This window comes from Myotis myotis, unplaced genomic scaffold (genome assembly GCF_014108235.1).
Source record: "Myotis myotis isolate mMyoMyo1 unplaced genomic scaffold, mMyoMyo1.p scaffold_m19_p_19, whole genome shotgun sequence".
In the NCBI taxonomy this organism is placed as follows: Eukaryota; Metazoa; Chordata; class Mammalia; order Chiroptera; family Vespertilionidae; genus Myotis; species Myotis myotis.
In genome coordinates, this window is record NW_023416323.1 from 29,552,324 (window position 1) to 29,567,068 (window position 14,745).

General features: G+C 36.7%; 1 protein-coding gene across 2 annotated transcripts in view; it reads right to left on the minus strand.

Moving 5' to 3' along the window:
* Positions 1 to 8,161: 8,161 nt before the first annotated feature.
* Positions 8,162 to 14,745, minus strand: part of LOC118674526 (cytochrome b5 type B) — a 28,866-nt gene continuing 22,282 nt past the window's right edge. Inside the window, exons 4-5 of one of the 2 annotated variants that reach the window (XM_036346424.1) lie at positions 14,210 to 14,238; positions 8,162 to 11,791 (exon numbers count right to left, since the gene is read on the minus strand). In XM_036346424.1, the coding sequence (XP_036202317.1) occupies positions 11,698 to 11,791; positions 14,210 to 14,238 (123 nt within the window). In that variant the 3' untranslated portion in view covers positions 8,162 to 11,697. The remainder of the gene's footprint in view (positions 11,792 to 14,209; positions 14,239 to 14,745) is intronic. The other variant, XM_036346423.1, reaches the window with a different exon arrangement.

The following is a 14,745-nucleotide window of genomic DNA, read 5'->3' on the forward strand; positions in this document are numbered from 1 at the left end:
TTCTCCTAATTAAAATCCCAAATTTCAAAGAAATATTATAAATGAAAGCCATATAGGTACACATATACATATTAATATTCATTTGCTTAAGATAGTTGGGAATGTAACATGTCTACATCCCTTTTATCCATGCACTAGTCACATATTATTAGCACACTAGTGAATGAATACCTGTTGGAGGAATCGATCGTCAAAGAATATCTGGGTAGGGAAGTATACTCATCAGTTAAAAACAATTATAATAATAATAGATACAATAGTGATATTTTTGTGTTAAATGGTAAAATGTATATGTCTGTAGATGATAGGACAAATAGTAGATAGGTTTTAAAGATAAAGTATTACATTGTTTATGTATATGCATTTCACATATATATGTATATGTACCATTAGTTATATTTTGTTAAAAAAGGAGGTCTTTAAATAATTACCCATACATGATAAATACATAACTAATAATATTCTCAGCATCAATAAGAAAGGATGAATGACTACAAGGGCAATTCCAATTGAAGAGTAAAAAATTCAGCATATCCTTCAGAAAAAATATTTATCACAAAGCTAACATTTCTGGGGAATTTTTTTCTCACAACTGTTTCTAATTTTAATTGCTATTATATTTATAAGGCAACTATTAACACAAATATTACATCTAATATCTCATATGGTTCTAATATGAGAAAGTACATCAATAACCCAGCTGATCTCAATAAGCCCAAACCCCTCGTTTTAAAAAGTATTTATTCTTTGTAACTAAAGTAAAAATACATATGTGAAAATATGAAAACATCCTGTGATCATCAACCATTTTAGTTGCAATTTTTATATCCAACAGCCATCCAATATCCTCTGGTTATTTGAATGTTTGTTCTTGTTTGAATTCCAGTTCTTTCTCAAGAATAACAAGTGAGCCTGACCAGTGTGGCTCAGTGGTTGAGCATCAACCTATGAACCAGGAGGTCAAATTTTGATTCTGAGTCAAGGCACATGCCTGGGTTGCAGGCTTGATGCCCAGTAGGGGGTGTGCAGGAGGCGGCCAATCTGATTCTCTCTCATCATTGATGTTCGTCTCTCTCCCTCTCCCTTCCTCTCTGAAATCAATAAAAACATATTTTTTTAAAAAGAAGAATAACATGTGCAGCATATATAGTCCACTATTCATTCTTATGTCAACTGAGAATGTACCTTTTATTTATAATCCAATAATACCCCACTCTGCTTTTTGGTATAGCTTAGGCCTTTTTGAAAAAAGTTGGATAATTTACAATGCCAAGGCCCAATCCAGTTAAGGATCTTCTAATATACACTCTAAATGTCAAGAAGAAGCCTCTGTTAATTTGCTCTATAAAGGTTGTAGAGATATTAAGAGGACTGCTCTTTTCTGCCATACCAGCAGAGGGCACATTTCCCGCTTCACTGTAATTACTCCAACCTATAAAATCTGATAGGTGGCATTTGGTAAAATCATAGAGGAAACTGAAAACTAGGCAATTCTTTTAATTTTTTATTTATTGATCGTTTAAGAGAGAGAAAAACATCGATTTGTTGTTCCACTTATTTATGCTTTCATTGGTTGAGTCTTGTATGTGCCCCTGACTGGGGATCGAACTTGCAACCTTGGTATATAGGGATGACACTCTAACCAACTAAGCTATCCAACCAGGGCTGCAGTTCTTGAATAAAGAATGTGTTCAAGAAAGAATAGCTTGGGAGGAATATGCATAATACAGAAAGTTATTGGGTGCCTCCACTTTTTAAAAAAAAAAATCTCTATTTAGAAAAAACCTAAACCTTTGAATAAATTTAGGGTGGTAATTCTTAATTCCTAATAGATTTCTAAAGTATCCTGAATTCAAGGTTAAAGACATTTTCATTCAAAAGGCATTGTTCCACCGAGTTCTTGTTTATAGCGCTGCTGCTGAGAAGTTTTGATATGTTTCCTAATTCTATTTTAGAAAAAAATAGTGAACTTTATTTTTCTCTTTGGAAGCTTTTAGAACACTGGTTCTCAACCCTCACCATGCATCATACTCCCCTGAAACAGAAATTCTATTTCAATTGATCTGTGGCGGGAACAATATTGGTATTTTTTAATCTTCCAATGTAATTTCAAAGTGATCCGAAGTGGCCATGGTTGACGGTTTTGGATTTTCTTCTTAACCTGTTCTGAAATTCCACAATGATAGGCTTTGGTGTAAGTTATTCTTCATTATTGTGCTGAGCACTCAGGAATCCTTTCAACCTCAAAAATCATTATCATTAGTTCTGGGATGTTTTCTTGTATTATTTCTATAATTATGTCTTCATTTTCACTTCTAGATCTCCTATTGAGACAGAGTTTCTCTAATGAACCTCTATTTTCTATCTTTTCCTTTTTTAGATCTCCTATTAATTGAGTTTCTCCTGGCATGAAACTCTAATTTTCCATATTTTCCTTTTTTTTTCTACTTTGTGGGATATTTCCTCATTTTTATTTTCCATACCTTCTGTTGCTTTCATTTAAAAACTTTTGTTTTGAAATAATTTTAGGCTTACAAAGACTTGCAAAGACAGCCAAGTTCGCATATATCCTTCACCCCAACTTCCCCTAAAATTAACATCTTACATAACCAAAGTACAGTCGTCAAAACCAAAAAATTCACATTGCAACAATGCTATTAGCTACAGACTTTATGTTGCATATCACCGGCTTTTCCAAGACCCAATCCAGGATCCAGAAGAGCATTTAGTTGTCATATCTTCTTCATCTCTGCCTTTCGGTGCCAGTCCTTCAGTCTCTCCTTGTCTTCTGTGACCTGATACTTTGGAATACTGGTCAGTGGTTTTATAGAATGCCCATCAATTAGGGCCTGTCTGATATTTTCTTATGACTGGATTGCGGTTATATATTTTGGATAATACAACAGAAGTGATGTGACCTTCTCAAGGTATCAAGGGTACATGATACTGGTATGTTATTACTGGTGATGTTAAACTTGACCACTTGGCTAAGGTGATGTTTGCTAGCTATCTTCATTATAAAATCACTGCTTTTCTCTTTGTAATTAGTAAATGCGTTAGATATTTTGAGGCTATGTAAATATCCTGTTTCTTCTTAAGCTTTCGCCCACTAAATTTTATCATTCATTGGCAGCCTCAAACTTGTGATTTCTAGAATTTTTATTCTCTGGATGTTCCTTTTAAATCCCGTTCTATGTTTGTATTCGTGGATACAATATAATCTCTCAGAAGTTATCAGGTGTTTTTTTTTTTTCTTTTCTTCTACATTATCTCTTCCTCTGACTTCTTTTTTTTTTCCTATTTGTTTTGGTCACTATCTTTCATGTTAAGGCTTTCCAAAAAACAGTAGATAGTCCCAGTCCACTAAAAGCCTTTTTGGATGCTTTACATCAGCAGAGCTTGTTGGAGGATTTCACTGCAGGGCGACCATGTGGAAGCTGCCAAATGTCAGCACGTGCAGATCTTTTCTCTTGTACTGGTGAGTCTCTCCAGAGAGGAATCTTTCAGTCCCTGACCAGGGCTATCATCTTAGCTTCTGGGAGCGTAAGGTGGGCGTGGGAGGGTGTCAGCAATTAGTATGAACTTCCTTTTAATCCCCACTCTCAGCTCCATACTCACCACTGCCTTCAGCGTTGCCTGACTAATCTCATTATCAAGATCTTCTCAGGTTCTGGCGGGGAATGGAACCCGCAACCTTTCGGTGCATAGGACTACATTCAACCAACTGAGCCACTCCAGCCAGGCTATACTCTTCTTCTACCTTTATTGGCCTTCCACCTTCCAAAAATTTCTTGAGATCTTTCTACAACTGAGATGTACTCTCTCACTCGTTTTGTCGCTTTTGGGTTTTCACCTTTGTTTATTCCTTCCTCTCATCATTTGTGTGGCTTTTGGAAGGGAGCAGAGATCAACAAGTTTCTTTAAACTACTATGTTCGGTCAGAAACCCTGCACTGTTATTTCTAGGGTTTACAATCCAAATGTTAGGCAAGTATAAAATTCTATGACCCAATATCCTATGCGGAATTCCAAATAATTTGTGTAGCTACTCTGCCCTCAAGGAGATAGAGCATAGCTCTTACTCTGTAAGTGCAGACTGCCCAACGTGACTGCCTTCCCATATGGAACAGTATGGAAAGTTCTCTCGAAGGAAAACTTTCTAGTAGAGAAACCTAATCAACACCACCTCAGCCCAGCAACCATCAATATCAACCATCATAAATCTCCTGATAGCATGTGTGATGTGATAAAAATGGCAATTTGCCTCTATAATTTCTGTAGCCTCCTCTCTAACTTATAACCTCAGTCTCATTACAAGAAAAATACTAAATTTCAATAAAGAGCATCCTACTATATACCTGACCTCAAAACTGTCAAGGTCATTAAAAACCAAAGTCCAAGAAACTGTCCCAGTCCAGAGAAGCCTAAGAAAACATGATGACTACATGTAATATGTGATACAGGAACAGGAAAAAAAAAAAAAAAAAAAAAAAAGACAGTAGGTAAAAATTGAGGAAATAGGAATAATGTATGAATTTTAATAATAATGTTTCAATACTGGTTTATTAATTTTAGTAAATGTAACATACTAATGTAAGATGTTAATAGGGGAAAACAAGGTGCTGAATTTATAGAAGCTTTATACTGCCTTCACAATTTTTCTGTAAATTTAAAACTGTTCTAAAAAAGTTTATTTAAAATATTTTTATGAAACCCATGAATGCTGGCAGTGGAATCTATTTACAGAAAAAACAAGATTGGTTTGTAGGTGTGCAGGCGTGAATGGGGTGTTTGGTTGTTAGTGATGTGGGTAACATTGGGATTCATCTCAAAATTCTACTTGGGAGTCCTAGTTATTCAACACATTTTGCCACGGTTCAGACACAGCACAGTAAACCATCCTGAATCACTTAGCCCTGCCTGTGGTCCAGCATAATAGAGGCCCTGAAGGGGGCAGAAGGCCCTTCCTTCAGAGGGTATATAGTCCATCAATGAAAATGAAGACACTTACATAACACACACACACACACACACACGCACGCGTGCAGGCACACACTTTTGGTGATAAAATCTGCCTTGGGTTTAAACCTTTAAAAAGGTTTTTGTATCTTATTCTATAACAATAATTGAGTGTGTATATATCTTTTTTAAGGTGAGGAATATTTCTGCTTTCCAAAGGCACTTAGACTTGGCACAATAAAAACTGAGTTTCTGCTTAGGTATACTTGAAGAGGCAGAACCCTTACCAAGGCATCACCACGGTAGGCATTTTAAGGCCAGATAAATTGCAGAGGCTATAGTAGTCAGGATATGTGTGTCTCAGACACCCAGTTTAAATTAGCTTACACAAAAAGCAAAGTTACTGACTCACACATGAAAGGCCCAGAGGTAGAATTTATTTAGCCTTAAACGAAGGTCAATAGAGATGTTCAAACAGAACTGTACTGGTTTACATAAATGGTCCAAATTCTAAACAAATCAGCTTTGTTTCTTCCAAATGTTCTCTATCGGGTACATTTTTGTACCATAATACTTAAAAATGAAGAGAAAAATGGCTGAGATTCTCCCTGGTCATTTATTGGGTAAAACATAAGGCAAAGTAATACAAAGTAAGACATAAGGCAAAGGGGCAAGCAAGGGGTAGAATGGGAGGTAAGAGAAAATCCAAAGACATTTCAAATTATACAAAGGAAAAGGGGGCAGACTGGGAGTCTTGGAAAGCTCAACTTCTCAGGCTTCTCCTGGTTCAGCTTCTCCCAACTTCTATCTCCATTTGCTCCTGCTTAGATTTCTTGGGTAATTAAATCAAGGTGGGCAGATTTGGGGAGTTTGTTTTTATTGTGGACATCATCCTTTTGTTCTATAAGGTAAGGCCACACCCATTTCTGAAAAACTTAGATGAAGAAACTGAAAATAAAAAAATCCCCAAAGTAAGCTTTCTTTAAAGAAAAAAATGAAATTCAAGCATATGGGTTTTTTTGTTTCACTTTCCAGGTCCATGTGGTTCCAAAGTTAACAGCACTGTTTCAGTCACAGAGATTAGGATCAGGAGGAAACAAGAGGGAACTGCTTTGAGACTGGCACTGGTGGATCAAAAATGCCATTTGTCACGCTAGTAACAAACAGCACTTGTATTTGCATTATGCTGTGCTTTCCCCAATGAACTTGAGTCATCTTTTCATGGTAACAGTATTAACAATTTCGAAAGCTGGAGATGACAAGTTTCCAAATCTTATGCCACATGCTCAGAGTAGACTTCTATTATTCAGAGAGATCAGTCCAGAAGAGGCTATGGGCAAGCCAACCAATTAACAACTACTTCTCATTAAAAACAATGTACTTATATAGGTTCCGGTTAAGTCTCAATCCAGGATCCCAGATTGGTGATGGGATGGGCGAAGTGATGCAAGGACTTCTCGTCTGTGCTGCTTCAAGCTTTCCTCCATAGTCCTCAACTCTCTATCCTGTACAGGCTAACTTTTATCAAAAGTTGTTTCTAATAGCATAGTTCAAATCTAAATTCTCATAAACTGGCTTTAGGAAACCATTTTGTAAGGGATTCGAGGGTCATTTTAAATAAGTTGTTTCTATTTAATCAATATGACTCTCTTCAACAACTAAGACACTAGCTGCTTTTTAGTATTTACTACTTAAGAAAGTGATTACATTATTAGTTTCATTTTATTAATCAGACACAGAAACTTCTATATGGAATCATTAGATCTACTGGGCACATTTTTTTTTCTTCCAGAGAAGAGAGAGGGAGATAGAAACATCAATGATGAGAATCACTGATCAGCTGCCTCCTGCACACCCCGTAATGGGGATCTAGCCCACAACCCAGGCATATGCCCTTGGCTGGAATCAAACCCCAGACCCTTGAGTACACAGGCCGATGCTCTATCCACTGAGCCAAACCAGCGAGGGCTGAACATATTATTTATTTGACACAGTTTGAGCTTAGTTTTTATATGGAACCACCAACAGTAGAAACTGAGGCTTAGGGCTAGACTTGGGTGTAAACTATAACTCTTCTGTTAGCTGTGTGGCCTCACGCAAGTCAAGCGGCTCTCTGAGGATTACTCCTCTCCCCCATCTACCTCGTAAGGATCCTACAGGGAAAGGAGCAGAAATATTTGTAAACTGATAGACACTGCATGGCACACGGTAGGTGTCACATAAATGATAGTGTTACAACTACATTCTTGTTTCAGCTGAAACCAACTCTAGTTTCTCCATAATGCTTCGTAAAAGGATTAAGTTTTTTAAATGCTGGTAATATATGCAATTAAGCTGGGTGGACCTTGAAATACATAGTATAGACTTCTATTTAGTTAAAAGTTAGGTTACCAACGTTACCGACAATTACTGACAATGTAGTAGACTGGTATTTCTTACCTTTACGTTTACATAATTGGAATCACTCTTCTACCTCAGGTTTTCAGAAACCAGGATCTGTCAAGCACCTGTCAAATACTCAGGACCAGGAAGAACGCAGTGACATGAATTATTATGGCTGTAGGTTACACATTGGATTCAAAAGTTCATAATAAGAATGGACTATGCTTTCCTGTTAGCAATCCCCAATTCATGTGACAGTGAAGTAACAAAGCCCTCGTGAACTGTGTCTCATTAGTAATGTTACAAGGCTACCAGTAGGTTTTAAAAGTAATGAGAAAAATGGTTTTTTATTACCCTTGTTTTATTAAATAATCACTAGAACTTCAATCTCGGTGTTTAATTTTCCCCAACAGTTTAGCCATTGCCAAGAAAAACAATCATTTTAAAGACTGGCATTGCAGATAACAAAATCTTATTACCTTGTACTGGCGTCTCCTTTGCAGACGGGTTCAGTAGAAACAGAACTCCCAATGTATCTACCTGGTGGCCCCTTCCCATCCATCAATACAGCAAGTATTGATCTTTGCCTCCTGAGTATCAAATGAGCCACTCACTTCAAGGAAAGAGCTGCAGCAGGAATCCTGAGCCGCAGGACTCCCCACTGCATGACACTAAACACAGCATTAGCACAGAAACGGGTGACTTTCATGCTTCTCAAATTATTTTCTTCTAGAACACCTGAAGATCACAAAGCCAACACTTCCACTTTTAAAAAAGAGTTGTGTGTGTGTGTGTTTTTAAATAACCGTAGTCAGGGCAAGAAAAGGCAAACAGTATCTTTATTGTGTGTAGCCCTAACAAACATTCACTGTGTGCACATTCCAGCAGAGAAAGACAAAGATCTTTGTTCAAAATATGTTGAAATAAAATAGGTAAACAAACTCCATTATTGAATACACAAAAGGAATGTTAAATATTACTCGTTCACAGTCGAGGGCGAAGTAAAAAGGAAGTCAAATAATCGTAATGATGTTTTGTTAAAATAGCAAATGTAGAATATAGATGCAGGCAAAGAGCAGCTCCTAAAACTCAGGAGTGAGAGGCTAGACGTTGGGTAGGTGACTTAAATACCACTCTGCTTCTTGGAACTTCCCTCTGAAATCACCCCAAATTCCAAACCGGGCTCTTTCAGAGCACAACAGCCCAATGTGACCAAACTCCCCATTACTTCTGTGATATTTGGCAACTGAATGAGATGGTTTAAAAGGAATCAATTTCTCGCTGAGACATGTCTGGACCCATTTCTCCTGGGGAAGGAGTAATAAACATTAACATTCTGCGTTTTAATCTCCTAAAATGGAATTTAACCAGATAGCTATCACTGGAGATTTTAAGCACGAGATACCATGGGTAATGTTATACCTGGCCTGTAAAAAGCATTTTTCATTGCTCCCCATCAGAACTAAATGACTATTAAACTCACCAATGCTCTTCTTTCACAACATATACATTTATGACTGTTCAGAGAACTTTATAGATTCAAATTATAGGTCCTAATGGGCTTTTGTTTCTGCTTAAATACTCAAGAATTAGACACAATATTTCTTGTCTTTACAAATGTAGAAGTTATGTTGAAACCAAAATTCTTAAGAGTCAGGGGGCCAGGAAATTTTGGAGACCGGGGACATCCCTATTTCAGTGGCACAATTTTCCCCTCATCTGCTTTTTGTGATCCCCAGCCATTATGTGTACAGTATGGTGCGCAGCTGCAGCTAATCGTCCTTAGGAATAAACAACCAAACAGCCAAGGCCAGTTCCAGGGGGCGCGGCCAGCCAACAGGGGCAGGCCCCACTTGCTCCAGAGAGGTTTTCGTGACCTACCAATGCAGAGACTATTTCGAGAATTCGAGTCTACCTCTTAAAACAAAAGTCCTTTTTGATGGATTTGGCCAACATACTGTATTACTTTATTGTTTAGAAAAACCTCTGCAAACTCTCACACAAACTCTACCTTTCACCTCAGCTGTTTATGTAGGCAGAAGAAGAATAGTGAATGGACCCAAAAGTATGTTTTTTATAATATAAAGTGACATCATATTAGCAGTTCAAAAGCAGTCCTGGGTATTGGATGAATTTCATAGATGGTAGAGACAAAGTCTGAAAATCTTTTCCTCTGGCTCTGAGTCCAGATATAAACAGGAAAAGACAACCAATATGAAATAGAAAAACATACCTTTTGCATTGGTGTTTACCCTAAAAATATCAAAAACACCAATTTTAAGACTATCATTTTTTAATGTTTCTTACAAGCCATATGTTTTTCATTCACTTTAGGAGACTGCCAACACACTTTTGATTGATCCAAGTTATCTTCCTGTTTAGTTTTAGCTTGAATGTTCCCTTTCCAACTCCTCAATACTCCTTTGTTCTTTACTTCTATCCCAATGTAGTCCAGTGCAATCATCCAACTTATACCAATTATATACCAATTCTTATTCAAGGCAACTCTTCCTTGCCTTCAAATGAAGGAGCATCAGTAGTTCCAACACTTTTGCTACATAATAAATAAAGATTTTTTTTTAATAAATTGTCTTAAAGAGGCATCTTATAATACATACAAAACATTTTCTAACGATAGAAGCTTGACTATTATCATAAAAGAAATATAAAAGTCAGCCAGAAATCTCAAGACATTACTCGATAGTGTCATATCCAAATGTGCAAAATTGGGTAATATTATTTTATTTTTTTTTGGGGGGGGTAATATTATTTTAATGAACTCTGATTCAGTCAATTGCTAAATCACAGGATACAAGACCTGGGTTGAACTTTTTCTTAAATAGTTTGCATGGGCAGACACTATGCTGGGCAGTTTCCTGTCTTGCCAAATCCCTGGCAAGCAGGAAGCAGGAGGAGGTACTAAGCAGGGCCCATGGTTCTTCTTGAACTGCGCTGCTCCCTGCTGCATATGACAATGGCTCAGCAGCAGACGGGTAATCCTCAGAAGATGGGGAGAAAAATCACCACAAGCAGTGGCTGGCAGGAAACAGTGTGCTGTCTCCTCAGGTGTTTCCACAGGGGAAAAAAATGTAAAGGCAAATATGCCAAAGAAATTCCTGAACCAATGAGAAACAATAACACAATTCTCGGTAATAATTTACTCTTCATGAAACACTCATCTGAGAGAAAAGAAAAAAAAAGCCTACCAGTTTTTAAATTCTAAATGGAAAAACAACAAAACCACAAATTGCAGTCATGGAGGCAAAATGCAGATGAAATGGAAAACATTCTTTTGTCACTATCTCCCCCTTTCAACTGCCACTTGACTATGGACGTTATTTCACTGGGCAAACAGAAGATCATATACTGTACCTTTGATCACTTTGGAGTCTCTTACTTTCATTAAAACAGGAAATAAAAAATTTGCTAATCAATACACCAAAAAGCAGCAAAAATCCCTGGTAAAGCTCTACAGAGATAATTACAAATTTGTATTTTACCAATAAAGATGGTTGAGGGAAAGGAAAAATAAGAAAGGTGGCTAGAAACTGGTGCCAAACCAAAGTAAAGGATGAAGTCTGGTGCTTTTTCTACACTCCTGTCCTACAGTAGCGTTTTCAATACTTTTCAGAGAGAAGACTGCTATGAATTCGCCCTATCACTCCAATCCATCTCTCCCTTCCCCCGCTTCTCTCCACTCCAAAAATGAAAGGGAAGAAAGCATAATTCTGTTCAGGACCACACAGTGGGCAAGATGGTGGCAAGAGCTACCTGCTGAACTAGCTCGGGAGGGAGGGAGGTGATCACATGGCTCTTTTTAGTTTTAACAAATATGAACAAGGACCAAGGTCATTTGGCAGTTGTGTTTTAAGTTATAAATGCACAACTTACTTCATGAATTAAATCCCTTTTGACAAACAATGAAATAAAGTCAAAATTTAAAATAACAATATTTACTTAAAAGAAAAATGGAAAAAGAAAGGCTTCAAAAGTAGAGTATGATAGTGTGCAAAGTACTGGAAAGCAGGCATTTTTACCACAGGGCAATGTCGCTAGGGCACATGGACTGCAGTTATCAACAGAAAACAATGAAATATAAAGATGCTCGTGAAAACCAGTGAAGACAGGAAACATTGGCCAGGACACCGAACAGTGAGCAGGTGCTTCGGGAGTAAGGCTCTGAGGAAGGAGGACCCTGTCCCCAGCTCTGAGGTGGACGCGCAGCCAACCGTCTGGGCTCCATGGGGGGAGAATACAGCTGGAAGAATTTGAGAACAGGGCACCGCTGCAGCCTCCAAATAAGTCTCTAGCTTCCACTCCCAAGTGGATCTGCTTTCCAGACTTCGACAAGGCCTCCTCAGGAGGATTTGCTTTCTGACGGGTAGTAGTAACGGTACAGGAAACCTAAGAGAATGGCGCCTATGATGGGGAAAATCCAGTATGACCAGCAACTAGAAGTTGGGGGGGAAAGCAACAACATCATGAACATTTTACACCAAACATTCACTATCTTTCAACATTCACATTTTAATATTTATATGAGTAAAAGAGTTCTGATTTACTTTGGGAATTTTAACTGCTTTTCTCACACAGTAGTTGGAGAAGAACAAATATCTGGGTTCTGTTTTTACAAAGTCATATTAATGGCTCTTTTGGGTTATGGGATTATGGTAGTTTAAATTTTTCTTCTTTGTGCTTTGTTTTTCACATATTCTACATTTAACGCTTTAAAACAGAAAAAAGCCACCATTTTATATGTATATAATTATAAATTTAGAAGCATTAACATCTAATACAACTACTGGCAATAACTGCCTCCCATGTAAATTTAATCCTCACAATCCTATGAAATAGGTTCTACTATTAGTCTCATTTTCACATAGGAAATACAAGTTTGTACCCAAAATCACAGAGTGAAGTTAGTAAAGAAGTCTGATTCCAAACCCATCCTATTAATTTCTAGTTAAGTTTGGACACTAACAAATCTGAACACACACACACACACACACACACACACACACACACACACTTTGGACACTAATAATTAAAAAACACACATGCACACACATTGAACATGTTACTAGTTCTAATAAAGTCATATAAGAGATTTTCCTTAGGAGTTTCAGAACAGTCATCATTCTCCTTAAAATAATTCTTCTTCTCTAATAGAGCTTATTAGCACTGCTGGTTTAAAGGTGTAATTCCATGACCCAAATGGCCTGGCTGCCTGTCTACTTAAGACATATGCAGTTTTGGTATTAAAGATTTTGTAGCTGATAAAACCAGCTTAGGTTCAATAATAAAAAGTATTCTCTTTGCCTAAACATGCCTAGCACTTTGTACGTTTAAGTATGGCAAAAGCTGCTCTGGACAAGGTTAGCATATAAACCAGGTAGCTTTGTTTTAAAAAAAATTATTTTTTAAAGCAAGGATCGTTGAGAAAACAACGAAGAGAAATTTGTCAGTACAAAAGACCAAGTGATAACCACTGTATGAATATACCAAAATGAATTCATTCATTTTATTAATGGTTATTTTCATTATTTCTTCCCATATTTTAAGATCTTGAATAATGCAGTGAACATTCCTGTATGTGTTTCCTGGTATACTTGTGCACACATTTCTCTTGAATACATCCCTAGAAATGGAATTGCTGGGTTAAAAGTTATTCATAGTCAAATTTAATAGATGATGCCAAACTATTTTCCAAAGTGATTGTGCCCATTTATATTCCCCTAAGAAGAGCCTAAGAATCTTGGTGATTTACTTCCTAAACAATTCCTTTGATTTCTAAAATTTAAAATTTTTGCCCATCTGGTAAGTATGAAATATACCCAATGGTTTTAATTTGTACCTCTCTGATGATAAGTAAAATTAAATCTTTCTTTCATGTGCTTATATTTGTGTTTCTTCTTCTTCTTAAGGTTCTTAAGTTGTTTTTTCCTCATATTCTACTAAATTATTTTTTAATTGATTTGTAGAAATTCTTTATGTATTCTGCATAATAATTCTTAGTTTTATCTATAGCATAAGTCTATTCAAAGTTTATGGCTTTCAAAATCTTTAAGCATAAGTCCTTAATATTAAAGAAGCTAAATTTGCTGTTTCCTTCAAGTTAGCACTTTTCTAGCACTCTGTCCATTACCTCAAATAAAAAAGACAAGACACTTTTATGGGGGGGGGGGGGCACATTTCCTCTCTCTCTCTCCCTCTCTCTCTCTCTCTCTCTCTCTCTCTCTCTCTCTCTCTCTCTGAAATGCTCTAAGTGCGACCTAAGAAAGGTAAAACAGGTAGCTATGTAATCTCTATAAAGGTTTTTACAAGTCCAGGATTCCACAGTCACCTCAGGTAGAAGCACTTAAGGAATGGTAAACATACCTTTCAGAGCTGTATTACTGATATTAGTGCAAAGTAAGCAAGCTTCTGAGAAAACCCAAAGTTCTACATATGACCGCAACACATAATTTTTTATTCTGTAAAATGTAATAATAGTGCCTATTTACAGGGTGATTGGGAGGATTAAGTGACTTTACGTTTTAAGTGGAAGTTGCACAGCTCAGCTGAGCTGCAGAGACTGGGCTTGACTCAATAGTAGTTACTTGTCCACACATACAGCCTCTTACTGAGTGTGGTTCCAACTTGATCTAAAAATTACTCAAGGCTGCTTTTGAGATTACTCAAAATGATTAAGACTGTAAAAATTAATTTTGCTAATGCTAAGGAACTTCTGAATGTGCAATAATTTTGGCCAAAAGAAGAATTAACTGTCAAACAATATTCTTAGGTTACGTCATACATGTAGATTTATGGAAGAACCTCTTGCCAGACATTATATTGAGCAGAATGAAGTGAATTAAAGGGATACTAACCTTCTGCATGTATCATTTTTCGAAGGGTCCTGGAGAAGATGCATATTCAAAAATGACAAAACAAAAAGAATGAAGATTAACAGAGTACATAAATCTTCTTGAATAACTATATAAATTCTGTAGCTAATAACAGAACTTCACCTTTCATGCAATTTAATGTCTACAAATCTATATGCGATGGGAGTACTGGGAATTTTATTTCTGATAATATACTGGTACTCCTTAGTGAAGAACCATTAATGAAAGCATAAAGAAATGACCTAAACATTCTTTAGATAAAAAAAAAATGCTACTGATAAAATTATATTGAAATGGACCAATTTGTAGTCACAGCGATATATCTGGTTTAGTAGGGCTTGCCACTGGCAGTAACTAAGATTAAATATTCTGAAAACATATTTTAAAAATAAAGTGTTGTCTTGTGACATATAAATTAACTGTGAAATGCTCTATAGCATGGAGTTGATTGTTTTGTGGCTTACAGAAATGAACTGGCTTACTCTCTGAAATCATAATAATTATGATTAGAGACCTTA